At 42.3% G+C, this 26608-nt stretch overlaps 1 protein-coding gene across 4 annotated transcripts; it reads right to left on the reverse strand.

Annotated features, from left to right (window-relative positions):
- Positions 1-55: 55 nt before the first annotated feature.
- ATP6V1A (ATPase H+ transporting V1 subunit A) lies at positions 56-26602 on the reverse strand. Of its 4 annotated transcripts, XM_072361407.1 has the most exons (16): positions 26408-26498; positions 17672-17703; positions 14935-15029; positions 13363-13491; positions 11619-11833; positions 10787-10924; positions 10453-10604; positions 9515-9677; positions 8473-8581; positions 7976-8098; positions 7771-7885; positions 6716-6779; positions 5752-5955; positions 4457-4551; positions 3172-3343; positions 56-2311 (listed from the first exon to the last, which is right to left on the reverse strand). In XM_072361407.1, the coding sequence occupies exons 3-16, from the start codon at positions 15014-15016 to the stop codon at positions 2219-2221; spliced, it is 1854 nt and encodes a 617-aa protein (XP_072217508.1). In that variant the 5' UTR covers positions 15017-15029; positions 17672-17703; positions 26408-26498; the 3' UTR covers positions 56-2218. The 4 variants fall into 4 exon arrangements, with proteins under 4 accessions (XP_072217508.1, XP_072217504.1, XP_072217489.1 ...); XM_072361403.1 differs by lacking the exon at positions 17672-17703 and having other exon boundaries at positions 26486-26602; XM_072361388.1 differs by lacking the exon at positions 17672-17703 and having other exon boundaries at positions 26409-26549.
- Positions 26603-26608: the final 6 nt, after the last annotated feature.

Here is a 26608-nt window from a genome sequence, read left to right on the forward strand (position 1 = left end):
TATGTCATTGTAACACAGCTTTGGTTTGACATCAGAAAAGAGGACAGGTAAGATCTACGTTAAATCCATTTTATTCTCATTGACTCCCAACAGTTTTTTAAATGTTTTTTTTTTTTTCTGTTTTTTTTTTACACAATCTCCAGCAACATACATTATGAAATATACAAGAAAGTAGGTGGTTGGGTTCTGCCCATCTTTTCATTCCTCCCACAGCTGTGGAGGGAAGACTTGCAGCACACAGTGAACATCAGAATCTCAACACTGAAAACTGAGACACAAAACAAAAAAAGACAAAAATATATAGGAAACTGTTTGAACTGGTCACACTTCAGGGCCAGGTACAGCACAATAAATATTAGAACTGTATTATCTTAGACATCTTCTGTAAAGTTTATAACATCCTCTATTTAAAGAGATAAGAACATCTGTTTTCTAGCATGAAATGCTACATAGTACAGTGGTGAAGGGTACAAACAATGAGGAATCCAGCAAGGGCTCAAATGGTGACTACTCATTCACACATGCTCATTGTTAAGTAAGCAGCATACACTGAAAGTTTGGTGAACTGTAAACTTAACTGTTCACTACCAGAATATCAGCTGGAATAGTAGTTTATTTTGGGAGAGCTAAACATGGTAAAACCACTTAAGTGTCAACTGAGCTCTCCATGGCAAACAGCGAGTTGATATCATCATGGAAGTGGCAGCATTTGGTCCTTAGCGCCGAGATACCCTTTCACCATTGCCGTTCAAAGCTGGCAGCTGGAGGAAAAAACACTTCAGTGTGAAATTAATGCAAAGCCCCACCACTACCAGTGGCATCTCCAACTGTTACCGTTTCATGACCATAACAAGTCTAGATGTCAGCTGGCACCCAACTGGGCCTTACAGTGTTGCACAACAAAGAAGTATTAGATGTCATCTGATACAGGAGTTAAAGACCAAGGAGTACGCCAGCATCTTCATCTCTCTCTGCAGCAATGATAGGAGTGCTGGAACTTGAATTTTGACAGAAAAGCTGCTCTACACTCATTTCTCATCTCATACTAGTCATGCCAACAAGCCCAAGACACAGCAGAGTTTCAGTTGCTTGGCAGACTGTGTGCTTCCAGAGCATGGTGCAGAAGTCGCTAGCTTCTCTTGCATCATAATCAAGAAGGCAGAAGTAAATACATTTTGTACTGTCAATCTTTCCCATCTTTAACCCCCCACCCCCAGAAGTTTAGCATCTCAGAATCTTTTCTACGCAAGAAATGAGGACCATCTGTGCCACTGCCAAACAGGCACAATGAACACAGGTGGAGCAGGAAGATTAAGCACATACTTATTCCTTCCTAAACACCACCTGGACATTGCACTGGTAGGCAAGAGTTGGTAGAGAGCACCACCTAGGAAAGATTATGTTCCTGGTCCACACGTGTGGAATCTTGTTACGTGTCACAGTAGAAAGCAGCAGTAACAAGCTTCACAAACTAAAGCAGCTGAGTGTTGTGGAACATTATGGGGTGAGTGGGAGGCAAGAAGGCAAAAATATTCTGGAAGTTGAGCACCTATGGCTTCGATTTTAGCTGGTGCTCCATCCAACAGTCCTATCTGTATTAAGTAGGAAAATAAAATTCTATTTCTCCAGTGTACAAAAGCATACTGGCTACTTGCACATGCTCATCTTCTAGTCAGTCCTTTCTTGCAGAGATCCAGATCTACCACATTTCAATACCAACAGACTCAGCCAAGGGCTGCAGAAGGGACGTAGCAGGGAAGAACTTTGGTTATATCAACGTGTCAGAATATGGTCAGAAATTCTGTTTCATGATAGTCACTCAGCAAAGTGCTACACCTAGATGCCCTTACCACTGCCAGCTCAGAATGTACCGCGTGACTGCATTAAGATCTACACCTCCTCTGCCAGTACAGGTCAGTTGGTTGTGCTACCAAATGATCTGAGGGAGGGCAAGGTGAATTTTTTCCCACCCTAGAAGCGTACAACAGCATTTCTTCACTCAGCCAGGCCCACTCGCACATCACTCACTATTTCAGACACACAAAGCAATGCCAAACACAAAGTAAGGAATGTTTTGTAAAGACACTGAGTATGAACAGGGAAACATAGGGCTATTTATCAACTCAAGTACTGTTGCATCATTCTTGTAAGGTAGGGAAGCAGAGGAGCTGAGATGAGGAATTCAGAGGACAAACCAGAGTGGTCACAGAGGTTCAGTCTAGTCTTCCAGACTGCGAAATGCATTCTGCATATCCTCAAACAGTTGAGCATAGTCTGCCTTGATTTTTGTTTCACCATCTTTGACGGGGTCCTGAAAAACAATACATTGAATGTACAGATCAGTCTCGGAAAGCTCTTGTCCTTAAGACAACCCTGTTTTGCCACAGCTATATTTTCTTGACCTGAGGATTAACACCTGCTACACAGGCCAAATGTACTTACACGTGTGGATTACACTACTTCTCATCACCTTGCCAAAGTACACAGACTACAGAACACCTACATTCTTATGCTTCTTAGCCTGTAACCCAGGAAAGATCATTTTCATAACTATTACTGTGTTAGAGGGCCACCTCTACTTAACATGCATTCATTCTTTGGTTTCCATTTTTCAGCCAAGCTGTCCACTGCTATGCCAAAGTGCTAAGTGTCTTCTCATGGCCAGGGTTTGTAAATGAAAGGATTACTTCCCTATCTCTACATAACCAGCTCTCAAGCAAGCTTATGTGCCCAGATGTATCTTGTTCTGTTCTTGCTGTTTGAGTAGTATACGCCAGGGATCTACCTGTTGCAGAAACAAGCCAGCCCCCTGCGGGAGTAGAAGATACTGGCACCCAAGGACACCTGCTTTTACGTGCGGTATCTCATGGTATTTGTTCCTGAAAGACTGGTGATAGAAGCAATGGCTTAAAAGAGTTTTCACAAAATAACCATTGTACTTGATGCTCCTTAGCTATTTCAACATCAGATTGCATCACAGGTTACTGTCCTAGCAGTAAATGCTAAAACCAGAGCGTGCTGGTATAAGTAGTATAGGAGTAGGAAAGCTGTGCTCTACAAAGATGGGTGACCTACGTGCACAGAAATGTATCTATGGCAACTGATAACCACTTTTAAGTTACGGCCACTCAGAGGCACTGAGTAACCCAAGCTGGTTCCTTATGAACATACCTTGAATTTCATGGAGGTAAGTCTATAGAGGATTTCACTCATGTTCTCTCGGATGATGGACCACGTGATCTTGTTGTCACTCTGGGCTGTGGTTTCTACAGCACGGCGTGCCATGTCGTAAAATGCAATCATATTGGAAAGCATTCCCACTGTTTTGTAGAAAGGGCAGAATCTGATGAAACAGAAAAGGATCCGTCAGGAATCTCAGAGCAATTAACAGGACTGCCCTCTGATCCTTCCTGCCTTTGCAGCAACTCTGAATTCTCACCTGAAATAAAGCATTAGTCTTCTTCATGTCAAAGGAGACAGACAGCCTATGATTGACCTATCTAAAAACGTGGGGCCGTCCTGAAGCAAGGTTTCTGAAGCAGCAACCAAACACTGGACCAAATGAGACAGAGCAGTAACCACTGCTATACAAGTCTGTCATCTCAATCTGTGCCAATGCTAACGAGAAAGGGAAAACACTAGAGCAGTCAGCAAAATTCCTCCTTCCTGTTTTGACCATTATGGGAGCAGGCTTCCTGCAAGCAGGAGAGAACCTGACAGCTCTGCAAGTTTCTTTGCTCACAGGAGAGGAAGCTTTTCCATGATTTTTAAATGGATAGGTGACTGTGATGGAAGGGACCTCTCTATTATCTATCTATACAGCATATCATGACACTTCCTGTGCTTCCCTATCACATAAAAGCACACCTTCCCCTAATAACATAATTAAAAGCACACACCATACAGGATGATGCACGTCTAAGTTTTTTGAGATTAAATACTTCCAAACCTCCTGAGTTACCTGGGCTGGGGAGTGAGCAGAAGTTCAAAGCTCCCTTTGGCAGGCTGTTAAAAATGAAAGGCTAGTGTGGCAAGAAGTAATAGTAGAAGAAGATGATAAACACTGCAATAGGGGGGGAAAAATCCAGCAAGTTTTTAAACAGATCATAATTCTCAGTTACTTGCAATCATTCATTTGCTGCTAGAACAAACAGGAAGACTATGGGTGTTGCCTGTGAAAACAAAGCGGCCGTCTCCTCCTGAGGACATGCTATTGCAAAAACTAACTGAACTCTATTCATTTCAATGCTTGAAGGCTGAAGAAACTCAGAGTGCAGCTGCATTCAGAAATGGGCTGCATGCCTTGGGGTAAAACAATATGAATACTTTGTTCAGTGGCTTCTGTTCTGCCATTCGTTTATGGCAAGTAAAATTCACTTCTGTGCTGATTAGCTTCCAAATAAAATAGCTGTGGAAATCCAGACTACACATGAACGAGGCAGCACTGTAGCCTTACCTGTCATAAGGTGTATAACCATTCTGTTGCAAGAAGTCATCTTTTATCAGCTTGGCAACCTCCAGGGTAATTTTGTCTGTTTCTGCCAAAGAAGCCTAGAAAGGTAAGGTCCACTGTTAGTTCAGCACTTATGTCCATGAAATCACAGAATCACAGAATGGTGGGGCTGGAAGGGACATAAAAAGACCATCCAGTTCCAACCCCTGGCCATAGGCAGGGACACCTCCCTCTACACTAAGTTACCCAGAACCTCATTCAGTCTGGCCTTTAATGCCTCCAGGGATGGGGCATCCACAGCTTCTCTGGGCAGCTTGTTCTCATCTCACCACTGTCTTAGTGAGTAATTCCTTCATAATACCTAGTCTAAACCTACTCTCTTAGTTTAAAACGTGTTATGTCCTAGTGAAGAACCATTAAGAGAAAGAACACCGGAAGTTAACGTAGCTTCCAGCAGAATTCTGTCTTTTGGTTATTTCTCACACCCTGCTATCAAACAGCCAATTTACTACATAGACTTATGAAGATGAACAAAAACTCAATAAATCTACATTAGGTCTATCTGGTTACAAACAGTGAGAAGGAAGTTTCCATTGAGAAAGTAACGTGCCACCAGACACAGAAAACACACCTGGTGCTGGCATGAGGTATGTTGAAACATCATCTTCCTACCTAAAGTAAAATAATCCTTCCCTTTCATAAAGTTCTTACGTCCAGGGAAGAAAAACTGGATTTCAGCATTTTAGATCAATAAGTAACATTAAGGATTTGATACAAATGTGCACAACTGCTACCAATGGATTTTTTGGCATTCAAGAAAAATGAAGGGAGCTGGTGACAATGGTATGTCGTACTGTGCAGGACAAAGATCACCCTGCTATTATTGATACCATCAGTCACTCCTTTCTACCAGTCCCAGGACTTCCTTGGTGGGAATAATGCCTACAGTCAAACACTGGACTATAAAGGAACTGAATTTAACCTGCTCTGTAAATGAGTATTTTAAAACACACTTTGGTAAATAAGAAACTGCAGATGGCCCTAGGATCACATCTCCTTCTCTTCTAAGGCTCATCTAAAGAACAGGGTTCTGTGAACAGGGACAGCAGCGGAACAGAACTTTCCCCAAACAACAGCAGTTACAACACGTTACCATGAATTACTGCCACCTTGTAAACCAGCAGAGCTCATCTAAGCTCTGTGAAATTCAATCATTCTCTAGCACTATGTAGCTGTAAACCACCATATTACGCTAGAACAGTTTTCATGGAATCCCACGCTTTCTCACAGCCTGTTACCTTCCCTACGAGCTGCACAATCTCCGCAAGGTCCTCCTCTTCCTGCAGGATCTCTTTGGCCTTTGTCCTGAGAGGGACAAACTCAGTAAAATGCTTGTCGTAGTATTCATCCAGGGCACGGGTATATTTGCTGTAACTGATCAGCCAGTTGACAGAGGGGAAGTGTTTGCGTTGTGCCAGCTTCTTATCCAGGCCCCAGAAAACCTGCCAGAAGCCAGTGAGTTCAGCCAGTGTTCCAAATCAAGAACAAAATAAATGAAAGCAAAACGAACCACAATCAATCAATCAATCCAACCCCCAATATGACAAGCAGGTCTGAGCAAACAACGCAGCAAAGGCTACCACAAATGTAACAAAAGCCTGACAAAGAAAACCTGCCTTTTACTAACTTGACTGTAGCAGTGACTTTCAAATATGAAACATCAAATGAGTCATAGAATGGATTGAGCTGGAAGTTGAATTTAGGTTCATTCAGCTTGAGATTCCTCCTAAGTGAGGAGTCACCAGTAGCAATGAATCAATACACAGGTCTAATTAAGTAAAGCCCCATTCAATACAGCTCATTCTACCAAAGAAGGGATGGGCAATCATTTGCAAGCTATCCTTCTCCCAGTCATCTCCGAGGATTTTTGCACGGTTTCAATGCACCTACCAAGGCTGGTTTACTTTCCACCCTATCTTAGAGAGTGGCCATACTTAAACTGCAGCACAAAAGGCTGGAATCAAGAAGCAAATGAATATTCCTGAGCAGTCACTGCTGGAAGGAATTACCACCTTTTCTTCCTTTTCCAAACACGTTTGTTCAGAGATCTCACAAGAGATTTCACATCCTACACTGTTATAATACACCCCTCAAAGCTGTCTGTGTAAAACTAAAGCTCTCACACCATATCCAGTGGCACTAATGTGCTGAATTACAACCACTAGGTCTGGTAGCTTAGACAAAAGGGCTGCAGCATCCTACCTGAACAATGCCCAAAGTAGCCGATGTTACAGGATCTGAGAAGTCACCTCCTGGGGGAGAGACACTGAGCAGAAAGATATAGAAGGAAAAGTAAATCAGAATCACTGCCACAGTTTAATCTGAATGTATGACCACACAGGCCTGTGATCACAGAAACAAGAAAGGCCAACATTCATTTGGGCTTGACATGCTAACACCTGTTTCCCCAAACAGGTAAAAGCTTCCCAAACTCAAACAATTGCATTTGTTGTGGACAACAGAACTAAGAACAAATAATGAACTCTGGGAGAAGTTGCAGGTGCCAGAAGCTCTGCTAAAAACTTAATGGGGGAACAGCCATTTTACATATAGTGTGTTAGACAAATCAATACAGCCTACAAGAAAGCATCTGCCTTCTTGTGTAAGTTTTCAGTTTGCACTACTGCAAGACATCTGTCATTACATCTACAAGGAAAGCAGTAATGCTGAGTTTTCTCTTATACCGAAAGTTTCAAGTGCCTTTGCTTTCCTTCCTTTTGGTCACTCTTTCAATACGATGAGAAGGAACTCAGTACTGTCACCACAGCTACACAGGAATGCTTTTAACAAAGTTCTCATCTATCGCATTAGCTGAAAAATTCCACACGATTTGTCTGGGCACCACATGCTTTTCACAGCCTGCTGCAGTTTGAGATATCCTGTTCCTGTTCCCTGTAATTCCATTATTTAGCAAGAGAATCAGAATACATTATGCTCCCACACTGTTGCTCCACCTGCCCCCTCCTTCCCATTCAGAGCATGGTTTGACATACTTTTCAGTGACAGTGCTAATGGCTTTCTTTCTCGAGCTCCTTTCTCAGGCTGCTGTGACTGTGGTTTTACACCACACAGAACTACCAATCATATTCATTCGCTCTGCTCCTGTGCACAGTTTAGCAACAGTCGAGGGTGATCAGAGATTACATATCTACGCACATGACATGTTCCTAGCTCTGCAGCTGCACACAGCAACAAAACCCTCTTGTCTGAAGGCATCTGGACACACAAAAAGGTAGAGGAAGAAATGCAACACTCACGCTCCAACAATGCTGACACTGCCTTCCCTTTCAGGATTTCCCAGACACTTCACTCTGCCAGCTCGCTCATAGAAAGAGGCTAAACGGGCACCAAGGTAGGCTGGATAACCACTGTCTGCAAGTATCAACACACAGAAACTGAGTCAAAAAGCTCTGAGTTTAAAGGATGTCTTTACAAGTCTGGATGAAGAAAATAACAACTCACCAGCTGGCATTTCAGCCAGTCGTCCCGAAATTTCTCTGAGGGCCTCAGCCCATCGGGAAGTAGAATCTGCCATCATACTGACATGGTAGCCCATGTCTCGGAAATACTCCGACAGGGTGATTCCTGGAACAAATACAACAGCACAATGCAGGAAAGCACTGAAAAAGGAATTCTACCCTCACATGATGTCATTAAGAGGCAAACAAGATGCGTGCTCATGAAGAACACAAGATTACATAATTAATACACGGGGCAAAACTACAGGAAACCCAGTGTGGGAAGTTTAATTTATAAGCAAGAATTTATTCAGCATGCGGAGATCATAGTTGCATATAAGAAAGCCAAATCCATTTGTGATACTAAGACCTCATGCAGGCATTGCCTGAAAGGGTTGATTTATGTAATTAAGCAGGGATCTTGGTCTGACCATCCTAGGAACTGAAAATACCAGAATGCCTTTCTCTGTACATGCAGCCTTGTCCTCCTGTAAATCTTACCAGTATAGATAGAGGCCTCTCTGGCAGCCACAGGCATATTGGAGGTATTTGCTACCAGAGCTGTTCTCTTCATGATGCTTTCTACCTTGCCATCAACTTCCATTGTTAACTATAATGCAATGAAAAAGACACAACAAAAACTGTAAAGATTCCCACAAATTTAGTGATTTATTTATTTAAACTCTATTACCTTATATAAGGATAGTCTCCTCTCAGCTATTCTACCAAAGCAGTATTTAGATTAAAGATTTCAGGATTCTATACTGTTTTTTCCTTCCAGAATGAGTTGTACATGTGCCTCAGTCTCATCTCATCTTCTGCTAATGGCAATTCCTATTAATCCCATTGCTCACCACAAATAAATGACAACAAATCTACTCCATCAGGAAGAACATTACCCTCTTTCAGCCTCACTTTACTAGGCTGAGCCAAAAAATCTTATGCTTCCCTCTTAAATTCACTAGGAAACAGTGAGCTTTTTTCCCCACCTGTACTCATCTGAGTTCATTTTCAACAACTGGATGTAAGCCCACGTACATAACTCAGATGATCTCTCACATGCACATGAACAGCAGAAGGCACATCCTGATATCTGTGTAGCATTCTACATAAGAACATCCTTTTGCCTTTAGATTTACTTTTGTCCATAGCGACTGCAGTAACAGCACGCATCATCACCTTGCACCTTGTAAATACAGGTGCCACATCTGGTATGTGTGATTAACCTAGAAAAGTTAGACATAACAACAATGAAAAGTAACATCCTTGTAACTGTGCTAAATTACACCCAGGCATTCATTTTGGGTTTGTTTCAAACAAGTTGAAAGGTATGCCCCAACACTAGTCCAGATGTTTCTTGAGAGGCCACTGAAGTCATGCTTGTATGATCCAAAAGCGATTTCTGTTACTACAGTCAGAACTTACAGCCAATAAGACTTTTTCAAGTCGCTATACCAATAAGGTATTTTATTCAGTTGCTAAACTACTATAACAGCAAGTCTTTCCAAGAAGGTTTACTCTCCATTAATTTTTCCATACTAACCTCGGGAAAATCTCTCAGTACTTCAGACATTTCATTTCCTCGTTCTCCACAGCCTACGTAAATGATGACATCACTGTTGGAGTATTTTGAGAGAGACTGAGAGATCACAGTCTTTCCACAACCGAACGCCCCGGGAATTGCTGTTGTACCCCCTTGTACACACCTGAGTAAAGAAAAGGGATTCTGGTTGGCAAGGAACTCAAGAACAGCTCTCTTCCATTTCAAAGTATGTTTTCTAGTAAGGAAACAACTGCATAATTAAAAGCAGAACAACAGGAGTCACATTAACTAGAATAAACTATCCTTTCTTTCTACTGCCTTTGAAATACGTGAGATAGGCTGGTACAATAACTACGCTTTCAAGCTTGAGATACAGTCCACACAGCTGGAAGCACCACTGGAAAGCAAATGTTAAGAAAAGAACATCAGAGCTACTTAAATGTGCATTATAAGAATGGGCAGAACAATATTTTTAGGATGAAAAATTACTGAATTCTGTGCCTTGGAATTCAGCCACTTAAATGAGAAGTTTGAGTTACAATTAAGCGTGACAGTTTCTACTTCAGACTCATTGCAAACTGCACATCCTTAAGAACATGAATAGAGATCCTACTTGCGTGCTCAAACGCAGATATCTAAGCTTGGAAGTTCTAGCTTTTCTGAAGGTTTGGTGCAATTAAATTATTTTTACATTTGTCATTTATTTCCCTAATTAATGTAAAAGAACCATCCTGTTAAATCCCCTTTTTACTTTTCCATTCATGGGTTCCTGTGTCAGATAGGTATAGAAATATTAGCAACTCAGCTAGATGACTTTTTTTGAGATTAAGCTGTGCTACACAGTGAATGTCTGGGATCTGTTCACCCTCGAAGAAATTAACACCATCCTTCCTCCCAAAACAGATTTCTTACATACAAGCAGGCAGAATATTACTTACGGGAAGAGGGCATCCAGCACCCGTTGGCCAGTTAACAAAGGATGATTCGCTGGTAACTTTTCAGTCACAGGACGGACTTGACGTACAGGCCAGACTTGGACCATAGTGAACTTCTCCTTCACGCCTTCAAACTCCAGCTCTAGGACAACATCCTAACAAAAAGCACAAGGAAAAGAAACACATAATCCCTGCTGGCAAGGCAGCATAAGTGATCACCTCTAACATCCTGTTGTACAAAAGGCTCTGAAGGTGGCATCCCACAGAAGAGAAAGGGTCCTGCAACCTTATGAAAGAAACATGGAATACCCCGGTAACTGATATGTGGGAGACTTACTGAAGTGTCATAGTTTCCCGGTGGAGCAATGTATGTAACTGTACCCCTGTTCCTCGGAGGCAGCATGATTTTGTGTTTGATAAGTGAGTTTTCATTCACCACACCATAAATGTCTCCACCAGTGATGTGGCTGCCGACCTGAAATCAGAAAGCGCCTATTAGCCATAAACAAGAATTTCAGTTATAAAAAAGAATGCTGGCAAAGAGTCGTATAAGATAACAATAACTATCAAGTCTAGCACCATTACAACTTCCTTTGCAAATGCATTGTTACAGCACAGTAGCCCATTTACATAATTCATTATTCTAACAGCACATTGCTAGCAATACTAAATGCGCTCAGGAGCATTTCAAGGCTCAGGCTGTAGCACTTACTGATTGATGCAAGGAATTCTCCTAGTTTCTTTCATACCTCTCAGCTTAATGTGCTAAGTAGAGAACGTGCTAACCTGCAGGACTGGAAAAGAAAGAAGATGCCAAGGGCTAAAGCTATGATTTTTTTCTAGCTCTAAAACTATCCTCATTGTATTCTGTTGTTATTCATTTTGCCAAGGTAACACCTATTCCTGCTAGTGGAACTGTACTAGGCACTAAATTCTTTATGGCACTGCAAACACATTAGAACTTTGCAAGTTTCTAATACATGGCAACACAGTGAGTCACATGGACCAAGTTTTGGTGAAGCCCGACTAGTTCCCACTCTAATATATCCTTAAAACACCCTAGCACCTCTTCGTGAGCTTGATTATTTGTAACCACTGTTCCTAGCAGTCAAAGCCTTGGTGCTCTGAGAAGGAAGGAGAGAGGGGAGGACAGGCTCAGCAAGACCTACCCGCAAGCTTTTGGATGGCGTGAAGTCCCATTTGACATCTCGGCTCAAAGCTGACACATTGACACCTCTAGGGATATAGATACTTTTGGTCAGGGTGCTGATGTCTGACAGCGGCCTCTGGATACCATCAAAAATAGCTCCCATAATGCCAGGCCCCAGTTCCACTGAGAGGGGTTTGCCAGTACGGAGCACAGGATCTCCTACGGATACACCAGCTAAAGATTCGCTGAGGAAAAGTTCATCCAGAGAAATGACAGGGTAGAGGGCATCACAATCACATCATCATCCTCTTACAGCACCTTTCTGATTTTAATGTGATCTTTTTGTTAATATATTACATACCGTCATTGGAGGAGCATGTAGACATTATACTAAACTCCAGCCAAAAATGCTAAAGCAACGAAGCTGTTTATCCTCTGGAAAGGTAAAGCAAGGAGTACATGTTCTGAGTTACAAACATTAGTTCAAGTCAGCCATATGCATAAATTTCTTGCTGTGCAAGACAGCACGATGGCAAAACATCAAGCATTTCTTAAATCTTCAAACATGTTTTCTAGGTTTACTGTTAAAATCAGACAGTAGCATGAAAAGATGTAATTTTTTCTCTGCTTTATAGTTTGCTAGAAACAAACAACACAACAGTTTTAACCTTGAGCTTTGCAGAGCTTTTTTGACAGGAGTCTAATTGTAAAGAAAGTTTGTCATAGACTAGCACCTCCCTTCTCTCCAACATTGAGCCTTCTCTCTTAGGCACCACCTGAGCTCCAGAGATGCTCAAATGGGCCTTTCTGCAAAGGGACAGTAGTTTAGCAGAAGGCCCTGTTAGAATACAGGAGACACTCTAAAAGCATATGTATGACTCAAAGAGAGATTAAATACAAGTTGCATCCAGAAAGCTCTTGCCATCCTCTTATCAGGAATCTAAGAGTAAACCGTACCTAAGTGCTAGACTTGTTTAATGTATTGATGGAAGGCTACTAAATGTAACAATGACGAGCCAAATAAAATATGAATTTAATAGGTACAGACACAGCCCAGTGACCAGTTTACTATTCAGCTCCCCAAAACAAAACACTGGGAGTCAGCACAGGCTTCTTCCCAACATCTACATGTAGGCAAAAGCAACTCTTAAGTTAAGAAGATTATGAGGGAAAAAAGCTACCTTTAAGTTTAACGAATTGCTCTTATGACATTCACTATTATGCTTTCAACAGAAAATACACTTTACATTGACTAGATTTTAAATAGATCCTGTCTATCTCTCATCTGGATGAAGATTCTGCAATCACAATGTAGAAACAAAGAAGGAACAGATCATATCTGTTAGAACAGTCTATCCAGAAGAAGGAATCCTGCTTACTTTACATTTCCTAGAGAAGCATTCCAAAGGCAGAGTTTTCAAAAGCAAAGAAAAAAAAATACAGCACACTGCTTGGTAGCTTTACCGTTCATAGCTGACATCTGTCAACATTCTTATCAAGGAGCTGTAATATTACAAAGCAAGTGAACCTAAACACATTGCTTGGTTTCCAGGTAAAATAACAAAGAAGTTTCCTTCTTATACAGCCAAACAATATAAGGTTTACCTCAAAAACCATCAGAATTTACAAAAGATGTACAGAATGGATGCTGAATGTTGGCACTGGAAGAAACAACTGCTGGTCCCAGTCAATTTTGTTCATCATCTTTACCATAACCAGCACCGTGCTCTGCCTGGTCCAAAGGGATCAAGTGGAAAGGATACATGTTTCTTCATACACCTGAACAGTTGCCAAATCACCTTCCAGTCGGATAATTTCCCCTACCAGTTCACTGTGGCCTACTCGTACCAGCTCATACATAGCAGCACCTGCCATGTTGCAAGCAGTGACCACTGTAGAAGACAAGACACACATAGATGAGTATGTTTTCCCGTAGCTAAACAAGTTTTTGCATCAGAAGCTACTAAAATCTGGACAGAGTAAGACTAGTATTCACTCAGATCAGGAGTACATTTCTGATTTAGCACAGGGGTAATTTGGCTGCCAAAAGTCCTGGTATTTTCAGGATATTTTACGATTCCATTTCCATTCTCCATTCAGAGGGAAAGATCAAACTGACTGGGAGTCACGAGACTGTTCTCTCCTTTTCCTTCTCACCTCTGCAGTGTGTGCTCCCTAGCCACCTAGCCTAGTTGTTTATCAAGTTGTTTATAAACTTCTATTTATCTTCATTGTATTTAATGCTAACATAAAGTACCAGTGAACCAATCAACTCAAGGTATTTCCAAAAGGCAACATATATATTTAAATCTAAAGTGGTAGGCATCTATACAGGCCTTAAGGAAACGCTGTTTTGGTGTTTTATTTTGTATAAAAGTCATTAATTACTTAAATGTCTTAAGTTAAACTTCTACAAATGAAGATGACAATACATTTTGGGCTTGAAGCCTGCTACCATTTTGACTTAAATATCAGCAGGTTATATGTAGACTGCTACTTACATGCGGCCCTGTTGCTTTAGAAGGAAATTTACCACATATTATATCATCCTTTTTACATAAAGGTTTTGTGTCTTTACAAAAAAAAAGTTACATTTCCCACATCTTAAGAAACCTGTATCAGTTTTAAGTTGCATTCAATCATCATCTCTGCAGTTAAGAAACCGGCTTTTTCTTTAGGTAGCCTCTAGCCAAAGTAGCTTCTTGTTCATCATAGAATCCCTATGAAAAAGATGTACACTCTTCTTCTGTTCTCACACTGCCATGCTCTCCTACAACTCATGAGGGGAAAGGAAAAATCCAGTACAGTCTGCTTTTAAGCAGATGAAACAGGAGGAGCAGTCCTCCTGCTATATGCACTACCACCTTTCTTGACCCTTGCAGCAAACCTTCAGCCAATGGTGCAGTAATACAGAGCAGGCTGACACTGGCAAAGGACTGGGCATTCCAGATAGCAAAGGTTCAAACAGAATCTCAATGAGAACAGACCAAGCATCACACATCCTCATTGAGAAGCCTAATGCAGATTCCTAATGCTTTATGTCAACCAGAATGCTTGCAAATTTATTATTATTTTTAATTACTATTCCTCAATCTTATTAAAAGATATAATGAACAGTAAGCAAACTAATCAGCATTAATACCACATTAGTAAATACATTTGACATTCATATATCTTTTGTATAAGCCAGCAGCTGTTTTTGAAACAAGCCCAAAAAACCCTACCTACAACTTAGCATACTTACATACATACATGTTCACTTATCCAAGTGTACATCAGGGTTCATAATACATTAGATGAAACAGAACTCATGATTTCCCTTACAAAATACCCACCAGGTCCTGAGACTCCGTGGACATAGCCAACAAAAGCTTCTCTGTCCTCATCACGGATTTTTGGTAGCTTGGAGAAGTCCATTTTGCCTGTTCAACTGTACAGAAGAAAAAAGAGAGGAAGAAGTCACATCTGAAGAATACATGCACATGTAGTTTGTTCCTCCCCTCCTGCCTTCTGCTCTTTTCCTTTCATTAGAAACAACACTGAAGAATCCTGAACTAACCGCTTGGATCTTAAAGCTATGTCATGTTAAAAAATAACTTGCTTAAGCAAACTAGAACTAACATTCCTCCCTCCAGGGAGAGGGCTGGAACTTTACTCCCTAATATGCTCCACACAACAGTTACACTCCAAAAATACCCTAACCCTACCAGTCTAATTTCAAGCCAAATAACAGGCTGTTTAAACAATGGAGAACATCTTCTGCCTTCTACATCCCACCTAGGGGTCTTCAAAACACAGTCTTTCAAGATTCTGAGCAGTTCATAGACACCTGCATGTAGAACAATACAGGGCTGCTTAACAGCCACTGTTCTCTAAAAAGCAATACTACAAAGAGAACTTCCACAATTACTATTTTTGCCACCTCAAATCGATGGATCAGCATTTAAATAGAAAGCACATATTTTAATAACGCATGCACTCAAAACTGCTCTACGTGCCTCACAGTTAGCAAAAGGGATCATGCAGTCATTGCTCTAAGTGAAACCTGTAGAACGTCAGAGAAGAATAACAGCTAAAAAACTCAACTCATTAAACAATAGACTGATACCTCCTGACAGCCACTGAATGGAAAAGCTGAACAATCATCACAGAAAAAGCTGTTCAGGGATCTGTGTTAGCCCTGTAATTGGCAGTTGGGCTGTCCTGCTTCTGGTGCAGATAAGAGCATGTAAGGGTTTTGTCGGCCCTTATCATGCTTTGCGTTGCCTTGGAAACGAGTTAGAGAGCGGTAAGGCAAATGCTTACCCACTCCCACTTTATTGGCACATTTATCATACAATGCTGGTGGAAGGTGCAGCGTGGTAGCCCCTGTATACAACATGCTCTGCGTACCAACAGGGCCTATCTTACCTAGCAAAAGCATGCCATTCAACAACACAAACCTTGTGTAACACAGCTTCCATTGACTCCTTTCCCAGCTGCTCCCAACCCCAACAGTTGATTGTGACTCAGTCGCTATCAGCCTGGTGTCGAACTGGTAAGCTGGAGCTCAAGGCCTCTAAGTCGGGTATCTGATAGATGCCCTCTACTCCCTACAATGACAGTTTATCCTTTAAGCTGCCTCCTGTTTAGGCCTAGAAGATGATTTTCATTTCACTGCTTATTTTTCATAATCCCCTTCTGACGAGTGGCAGAGGGAGGGCCTCACAAAACAGTTCCTGAGCAACTGGTAAGAGCTCATTCTGGTTGGGCTTTGACTGTCTCCTCTTTTTCATTGTTGAGGATTAAAATATCGCAAAACTTAAGCACAACTGCTTTTCGCACTGGAAAATGCAGCTAGTCCTATGAATCCACCCAAACGCAGAACGCAAAACAACCTCTGGAGTCCTACTGCCAAACCTCCTGGAGGACTATAAACAAGAAAGCACTAGACACAACTCTCTAAGTGAATTAATGGCACTGTTTGGCAGCCATATGGCAAAGGGTCTCAAAGGAAAGACAAGCTACCAAGGCAAACAAAAGCAGGTTTCAAGTTAAATTAACATTTCTTCATATCCAAGCCAAAACCCAAAGGTCAGGTAGAGTAAGGAATCCTTCCTCACCTTTGCTCCATCTCCTATGCACAACACAGGCAGGATAAAAACACCATCACTCACCCAGCCAAGCTGACTCCTTCTCTAAGGGGCTGCACATCTTTTAACCTTGAGTGCAAAGTAAGAAATGCTATGCTGCCTCTGGACAGTTTTCTTGTGCTTGCATATCAGCATTACAGATTTAGATGAAAAATTCACAGAAAGCAGAAATGCTGCCTTATGTACCTGTACTGTTACACGTCTGCCTCATTAGCACTCAAAACAAAATGCCCTAAAGCATGTTGGGATATGCTAAGCATTGCTTTGTCCATGTACAAACCCAGACAGCACAGCAGCTAGCCATTCTGAAAGCCAACTGGTTCTTAGAGCCCCTCAAGGGCCTCTTATCAACACAGGATATGCAATTCACCCTGACAAAGTCCACTAGCGTACAAACACAGGGTATTAGCTCAATTTTAATTCCCACATTATAAACAAAGATGATTCTAGCATCCCATAATACTTACAAATAGGAATCTTCCTTGCCTCGAACTGCTCAACTACTAATTTAAGAGAGGCTTTTAAGCTCTAACATGGTTAGAATGTGAACAGCGCCAGAAATATTACTATCAGCAGAAACATCTCCGACTGAAAGATGATATATTAAAGTAATCCTGCAGTCATCATTTAATAAATAAATAAATAAGAAATCTAAGATTGCTGTCGTTTTTAATCTTGATTTCTCCCCCAGCACAGTAATTTGACCACTCGGTAACCCCCAATGGAAGTATCCTGCTCTCAATGCTGAAGAAACCTGTTTTCTGCTACAGCTTTAGTTCTGCTTCATCTATTTGATCAGTCCCCCAGGTTACCCAATGATCTGCTTTACCACATCAACCTCTTCAAATTAAGCTTTTTCTAGTGAGATTTTTAGAAGGAGCCTTCTTACAGCACTTAAGGAAATCCACGACTATTTCATAACATAAACACAGATTCTTACCTTGTTTTGCAAAATCGGGAGGGACAAAAATCCCCGCAAATGAAGCAAAGCCAGAATTCAGCAGTTAAGCAGCACCACTTCCTAAATAACTGTCCTTCTAATGCCCCCGTACACAGGGATGAGAAAGCCTGCTGCAGAAGGGAAAGAAATTTCTGACACACAGCAGAGGCACAACCACCTGACTTGATGAGTCATCAGTCTCTCTCCCACCAGCACCAGGGAATGCCGCAATAGCAAACCAAGCAACCTAAAGCCCAGCAGAACTCCCATCTACGCCTTCCTTGTGGCACAGCACCAGACATAATAAAAGCAGCACTCGCCATTCATAGTAAGGACCTCCTACAAAGCCGATGACCTCAATGTCCCAAATGCCCCAAGTGCTGCATGTTAACACATGAAAAATCCTTGAGAGACAGCGTGCTTGCTGCTGGAATCAGTTTGCCTACCAGTGCTCCAGTGTCATATATCTGTGCCAGTGAACACTGTTCCCCAACAGCTTAACAGACAACTGTTTAATAACAGGCTACATAGGCAGGCGCTGAAGGCACTACAGTTCTAATTGCTTGAGTATTTAAAATGCGTATTGATTCTCATCAAAACAGTCTCATCAGGGCTTACCTCTGTAACATAAACCCCTCTGCCTTGCTGGCAAAAGCATTGGTGTGTAACACCCAACACCTTAGTTGCGCAGACTGATGCTACACCTTTTGTGACAGCCATTAGCACCTGCTGTCACAGGCTGGTGGCCACTGACATGTCCTGCATACTGCACAAAAGACAAGCAGCTGCATGTTTTCTCCTCCCAAGAAGCTGCACAATCCCAAGGGCTCCCTGCAGCCACCACAAATCTATCTTAATAGGTTCTAGGATAAGCAACACATCAAATTAGCACAAAAGCCTAAATACACCAGTCAAAGCTGCATTAAATAGCACAAGACTGGCAAATCAGAGACAGAAGCACCATGTTGGAGTAAGCCAACAACTCTAACTGGCTCAAATGGCATGCAGGGCCATGCTTGAGTCAAGTTTTAGAATCATGGCTGTCAATGTTTGCTGTGTTCTCCTGCACAGCTTTTGGTACAGGATGTAAATCCCGCTATCCGGATGTATGAGGAAGTGTTGCATGGATCCCATAAATAATATGGTAATCACTGACACAGATTTACTGTAAGTTGGACAGTTTATACTTCCCCTTCTAACAGATGATATTTTTTTAAGAGGAAGTACTAAAAAAAAAACAATAAAATACAGTGCCTAACGTTAGTAGACAAAAGCAGAAGTTAGGCAGCATTTTGAGAATCTAAGCTATTTTCTCATAATGAACAGCACGACCAGAACTCTGGCACAGGTATGTTGGAACTGATGACAAATAGCATCAGCGGGACATTCATTCCTTCCAAATACACAGTTGTGATTTTACCACAGCAGAGATAATTATTCCAGGTTTCTCAGTCACCAACAGAATTTCTGGGTTGAAGGGCACCACAATCGATGAATATCATGCAGGGTTCACCACCTGTGCTCAACAATGTGCCTTACTTTTCTGCTTATAAAAAGCATCATAGAGTCAAGACAGTAGCTGTACCTACCTCTTAGCTCAGAGCTGGAGCCATCACTGCTTCTTACACTCAACAATACAGACAGCCTTTCATTTAAATACCCCATACCGTTCCACATGCCACGGGACACACAGAGGTTGCCTCTGTTTGGCAGGTTGGGAATTTGCATCAGTAATGCTCACCTACATGCTATGCAACCACGTAAGGCAATGCAATTTATCCTTTGTGTAACTTTCCCTTGGGTGCTATAAAGCCACTTCCCCTCACATGAGGCTTGCTACTTAATACATGTACAGGTAAATTCAGGTGCATTCAAGATCGAGACAGGCTGCCACTGCCAGCATACTACACTTGTCCTGAAGCCTAATGCCTTAAGGAAAGCCAATGCTGTGCAACATGGTAATTCATGACTCCCAACACAAGCTCCTACTACTTTCTCAAACACATGGGGGCTTAAACGCCAATACATACAAGCTCAATACTTTAAGCAAATGTCATACCTTGCAAATTAGCCAAACACACATGAAGTACATGAATTTTTGTAACAAATACATATATAAAACATAACAGATCCTCATCAACTACAAAATGCAGCTATGAAACCTACCCAAGCAAGCACCATTTAAGTATCCAAGCTTTTAGCAGAAGCTTGGAAGATTCCACAGAATCATAACATTGCAGGGCTTGGAAAGGACCTCAAGAGATGATCAAGTCCAACCCTTCAGCTAAAGCAGGTTCCCTACAATGGGTAGCACAGATAGGCATCCACACAGTTCTTGAATATCTCCATAGAAGGAGGCTGCACAACCACTCTGGGCAGCCTGTGCCAGTGCTCTGCCAGCCTTACCATGAAGCAATTCTCCCGCACATTTGTATGGAACTTCCTATGTTCAAGTTTTAGGCCATTACTCCTTGTCCTTTTGCTAATTCTGGCTTCATCCATTCACCTCCCAGCTCCCTTCAGATACTTATGAACATTAACTAGATCCCCCTCAGTCTTCTTTTTCCCAGGCTAAACAGACCCAGGTTACTTAGCCTTCACTAATACAGGAGATGCTCCAGGTCCTTTATTAACTTTGTGGCTCTCTGCTGAACTCCTTCTAGGAGATTCCTCTTTAACTGGGGAGCCCATTTCTTCCGTTAGACTAAAAAAGGACTAGAAAAACAGTGTTTGATCTCGATCAAGAAGTTCACAGCAGCAATAACTCCAGACAGAAAGGCAGCCAAGTCTTTCACCCTATTAACTGCTGTGACCCACTGAAGATCTGACCAGCTTAGTAGATTACCAGCCTTCTGACTTCAAATGAATTGGTCATTCAATACCTAGAATTGGTAAGGATACTCATTTTATCAACTAAAACACTCCTGTTTTGAGAGGAGCTCCTTTGTCCATCTAAATAGATCATCATCATCATCTGATTGGTTAAAAGCCATAGTATTTCATAACACGTTTTTCTAACACTGATCCTTACCTCGCAGCTCAGAAGGCTTCTCCAGAAGAGCTTATGAAGTTGAAATGGATGAGCCTCCCCTTCTTTCTAGTTGTTACACTGCTTCACAAGTTTCCAAGTGTAAACAACCTGACATTCCTTTCAGGCTGTAAAGCCTCCTGACCCTTCTTTGACTTGATAAGCTTTCATACAAAAGAAACATCTAATGCAACAGAGACCCAGTCTGTAACAGACAATATTAATATTCATTTCGGAGTCTAACAGTGACCTCTTTTCTTTTCCTGATCCTGTCAACTGCTATGGCTAAGTTCTCTAGCCATCTGCTCTGCACAATGCTCAGTCATTTCCCCTAGATGAGCAATAGTTTCATTAACCTCACTAACACTACTGCAAAGCTGAAGCATCTACCCTTACTTTTATTAAACAAAACAGTCACTCTGCTTTTAGGTGCATTTGGTTTTGTCACTTGAAATATTTCTTGTTACTCTAACCTTTAAGATTACAGACATCAAAATGAGATGAATGCAAAGCTGTAAGCAACTGCAGAAGCTTCACCGCAGCTCAGTGGAATAACTTCTGAAGGGTCAAAGATTCTTAGTTTATGGAACAAAAAGTGTAAAATCTCACAAAGCAACTATCGCTGGGCTTACAGTCAGGGTCAAAGAGCTGAACCAGGAATGGTTTTGTATGAAAGCCTTTAAGAAAGATCCAGTACACCGAGCAGATAGAAGTACTCTTTTATAGCACTTCGGTATAATGAAACACCTAGCTGGAATCACAACACAAATAGGTATGGGACTCCAGTCAAAGGAAATTAAATTGAGGTTGACTTTTCCTGTAATGGAAAACTTCATTTTTATAAGGAGTAGTCCTTGAGAGCAGCTCGGCAGAGAAGGACCTGGGGGTCCTGATGGACGAGAGACTCAACATGAGCCAGCAATGCGCTCTGGCGGCTTGGAAGGCAAATGGGATCCTGGGCTCCATCAGGAGAGGGGTGGTAAGCAGGGATAGGGAGGTGATTGTCCCTCTCTACTTGGCTCTTGTGAGGCCCCATCTGGAGTACTGTGTCCAGGTGTGGAGCCCTCAGTACAAGAAGGACATAGAGCTGTTGGAAAGGGTCCAAAGGAGGGCCACGAAGATGATCAGGGGCCTGGAGCACCTCCCCTATGAGGACAGGCTGAAGGAGTTAGGCTTGTTCAACCTGGAGAAAAGAAGGCTGCGGGGTGACCTCATTGCAGCCTTTCAATACCTGAAGGGAACCTACACCTAGGAGGGGAGTAAACTCTTTGAAAGGGCTGACAATAGCAGGACTAGGGGAAATGGATCCAAGTTGAAGGAGGGTAGATTTAGGTTGGATGTTAGGGGGAAGTTCTTTACTAGTAGAGTGGTTAGGCCCTGGAACAGGCTGCCCAGGGAGGTTGTGGATGCCCCGTCCTTGGAAGTGTTCAAGGCCAGGTTGGACGGGGCCCTGGGCAACCTGATCTAGTAAAGGTGTATGTTTGGTGGCCCTGCCAGGCAGGGGGGTTGGAACTACATGATCCTTGAGGTCCCTTCCAACCCGGGTCATTCTATGATTCTATACTTAAAGGCAAGTTAAGCCACATTTGGAGATTTCATGTTCCATTACCTGAAGCATTTACAGTTTCTTCAGACTAGCCACAGCCCCTCCAATGTAAACTATGTATTGCAGCAGCTGTCTGAGTATCTACTAGTTGGTTCAGATTTATCCCATGATAATAAAACCTGCAAGATCTCGTGGAGCTAGAGAAAATTCAGAACTAACAGGGAAAACAGCAGAACTAACTTCTACAGTAAATGCTGCTTATCAATTCTACCTGCATTTAGTCAGGAAAAAAACATTTTAGTCTTGCTGTGAAGAATACACAGACATAGTTATTTCTAAGGTAGTGCCTTCACAGTAAGAAAGGGAATGATGATATAACGATGAGAAAGAGCAAATGTTTGTCTCGTTAATTGAGCTTTTTGGAAGGAGCATTTACTAGATTAAAATATGTAATTAAAAAAAAAATCAAGTAATTCATCAGGCTCTTAAAGGAAACTTGTACACTTGAAAGTTTTCATCCAGCTATAATAAACTACTTTAACAAAGGAACAATTCTCTATCTACAAAACTAATACCTTTATTTATAACTTTTCCATTGCTCCTGGAGTTGAACCATCACAACCACAGAGTTCTGTGGTACATGTTTAGGGCACAGAATGCTGGCCAGTGTCAAGAGATATACAGACTAACTGTCTTTTATGCAGTAAACGGTAGCAGCAACTCCTTTGAGCAAGCCAGCAGAGCTTACAGCATGTTAAAGGTGCAATACAGCCAGTGGAACATGGCGTCTTCAGAGTGCACGTGATGCAGGCTGTCAGGAAGAGACAGTTGAACTAAATGGTTCACTGGAACTCATCAGCACACCAAAACTTCAACTAGGCCTCAAGAATCTGCAGATCATGTGTGATCTTCAACTGGTTAACAAGCTCAAAGAATTTCACATCACAGAGATGCCTTTCAGGAACACAGCTGTCCCTTAAGAGCTTGCATCTCCAACAGGGGTACATTCAGCATAAATTTTAATCGACTTAACAGTTTAGAAGGAAAAATCTCAGTTGTTAACAGATGTAGAATGGCCTTCAAGACTATTCTTCTCACAAATGCAAATGCAAAAAGCCCAGTGTTACAGATACATGGCCATGACGGCTGCTTTCATTCTAGTTTTAGTACTCCCTGACAATAATATTTTAGGAAATCCACAGCAGACCTTCCAAAATTCTGTAAACCAGGACAGAAGAAACTGTCAACAGCTACCACGAATGCATTAGATCACTGTCAGACAAAATACTTCTGGAGAGCGGTCTGGAACTCTGAAACTCACTGCTAGATAAGCTCAGGGTAGTAAATAAGCTGATGAGCTTGAGAAATAAACTGAGCAGCTAAGACTGATCTTTGCGTGTCATTTGGTTAAGTAATAGTAAATAAGGTCTGATAGACAATGATTTTCAGGATTTAACCATATGTATCTATTTGTATCTTAGTTTTCAGAATAAGCATGCCATTTCAGTAAAGAAATGATGCTGCAGAAGAACAACTAGATTACATACATTAGTCTAAAAAGATAGAGGCAAATGGTCTTTTTTTAAGAAGTGAGGGGTGACAGAACAACAACTTGACAGAAACAAGAGACATAAATGTACAGATTATATAAGGTAACCAAACAAAAAACACTCGATGCGGGTAGTAGAATTACTGCCATGAGGTACAGCCAAATCCATTAACTTAATATAAGCTTAGCTTTCCATTTCCAAAAGGAGGGGAACAACAAAAGCACTTATTCTGATCATAAAGGTTGCGCTCATGGCATCCAGAAGATACAAATTAAGCCAGTTCTGCACACTGGATCTACAGGCAACAACCTACTGCAAAACTAGCTTAGCCTCTGCAAAAACACATCAAGTTGAATCATTCAGCTTCGTGTGTTGGACTACATCCCCATTCCTCTCCATCCTGTTGGAAGGCTGAAGAAGTCACGCGCCTGAGGACAGTGAGTAATAGTGAACGAGCATAATATTCCAACTGAGAACATCATCTGCTGTCTTTGATAGTGTTCCATCCTAAAAAAAAAATTAATCATGTGGATGACATTCTCAATGTTTCCCACACTTTTCTTTGTGTTAATGTTACAAGTGGCAGGGAAAGAGAATCTATTTCAGTTCTCTGCGATAACTGCTACATAAGTGCTAACACTTTCCCAGGCAACGTAGTTAAAAACAAATAAATAATGAAGAGCAGCTATTACTGACAAGCAATAGCGTCAAATGCTACGTTAAAGAGGTAGAATCATGGTATCAGAACACAAGAAGTGAAGCACAGAGCATCTGAATACATCTCCAGGGGAATCATCTATTAACCTGCTGGTGTGCAGCTGCTTTGGATGACAATATGTAATACGAGTGCCCACGTACATCTGGAAGATAAACACACAAAGTAATACTGGGAAAAAAATAAGACATGGAAGCACAGTGAAGCCTACAAGCTGTGCAAGTCTGGATGAATTAGGTATAAAACAGTCAAGATATATTTAGATCAGAGTAAAAGCTACATTTAAGCTAACACTGAATGAAAATTAAGCTCATTGCTCGTGGGTGAGCCCTAATAGTTGCAGTATCTGTAGAAAACAGATATAGAAAATGGAAATACTGTACTTACAGGAAACTAAGATCTTGTGTTACTGTTGCAACACGAGACTTCAACCCCCATATGAAGAGTCAGCTGATGCTGGCAGACATTTTCCAGTCTTGTCTTAATTTTCCTTCCCTATGCTCTCAAACTAACACCAGCATTTATCATCAACGCCAGGGTTTGTCCCTCATTATAGCTAGCTTTTTCCACCATACATAACGTTATACTGAAAAACAGCTTTCAAGAAGATTTGACATAACATACTGAAAAGCACAGCGATAATAACCTGCAACATTTTTGGTCATACAAAGACCTATTCATGCTGATCTCAACTAACATATTCATAAGTAGAAAGTAATAAAGTGCAGATATTTAATATTAATGCTTGATTGCAAACACTTTTAAAACCATAGCGTAGAGAAGCCAAGCATTCATCTACTGTGAATCTGCAGTATCAAAGTCAGCACAAACACATCAACTTACAAGAGGTGTGAAGGATCTGCCTCGCAGTTACCTGACCCTGCCGGTGCCAACCTACACTTGCCACATCCTCACTCAGGTGCTACAGATGGGTGGGTCAATAAACCACCTCTAGTATGTTGTCAGTGAGTTTTCCTTCACTTCCTCAAGCAGTATTTGCATTTGAAATACCGTGCTGGATCAAATAGCCTGGATAATTTGCTAGAGTATCACATGGCAGTGAATGAAAGTATCACCAACTTGCTTTTATTCCCACCTAAAGCGCAAATTCACTATGAGCCTAGTAAAAAACATAGGAGAAAATCACTTCGGGCAACTGCAGTGAATGGATAGAACCTGAAACACGTATGTCACATGCTGACACATATGCCAACAACATTACCCAGAATCCAGCCACTCAAACTCACATAACGACATGAAAGGTCTTAAGGGTGACAACTGGAACATCTCACTTAAACTCAGGTTTCACTGTCACCGACGGGAATAGGAAACACAAGGGATTTGTCACAGCACCTTCAGCTGGATCGCTGTCACTGGCTGCCAGCAGCAGCACCAGCGGGAGCGCCATGCCTGTCCCATAACCCTCCGTTCGCCGCAGGGCCCAAGCACGGCAAGGATCAGCTTCGCCCATCCAAAACAGCGGGCGTTCTACACACAGAAACCGGGAAGCGTTTGTGGTAGAGCACGGAGATACCCCGCTAGGCCTCTCCAGAGAGCTCAGGAGGCTCCTCGTTACAAAACCCGGCGTTCCCCACGAGAAAACCTACCGCACGAGGAAGGAGAGCTGGAGACGCGCTGCCGTGGCCCGGCAGCCCCAGCTGCCATCATGCTGCAAGCAGGCGGGGCGGCAGCTGAAGGTCAAGGCGCGGAGGCCTCTCCCACGGACAGACCCCATCCCGCGGGCGAACGGCGAGGGCAAAGCGCAGCACGGCGGCGGCTGAGGGCCGCACGCAGCCCTCAATGGGGAGGACGGCGTTCCCTCCCTACCGCGCCCGTTAACGACCGCTGGAGGGAACGAGGTGACCCCCTTAATGGCCGCCCGATCCCTCACAACCTACCGAGGGGGAACGAGCAGCGGCACCGACCCCGTAAGCGAGATGGGGAAGCAATGGGTCTCTCTCGGCGGCCGGCTTACCGAAGCGGCGCTCCGTTCCAGCGCCGGCGGCCGCGGATCAGCTGATGGTGACCCAGCGCGCACGCGCCGTCCCCTCTCTCCGCGCGGCACACCCACGTGACGGAAAGCCCCGCCCCCTCCCCC

This window comes from Excalfactoria chinensis, chromosome 1 (genome assembly GCF_039878825.1).
Source record: "Excalfactoria chinensis isolate bCotChi1 chromosome 1, bCotChi1.hap2, whole genome shotgun sequence".
Classification (NCBI taxonomy): Eukaryota; Metazoa; Chordata; class Aves; order Galliformes; family Phasianidae; genus Excalfactoria; species Excalfactoria chinensis.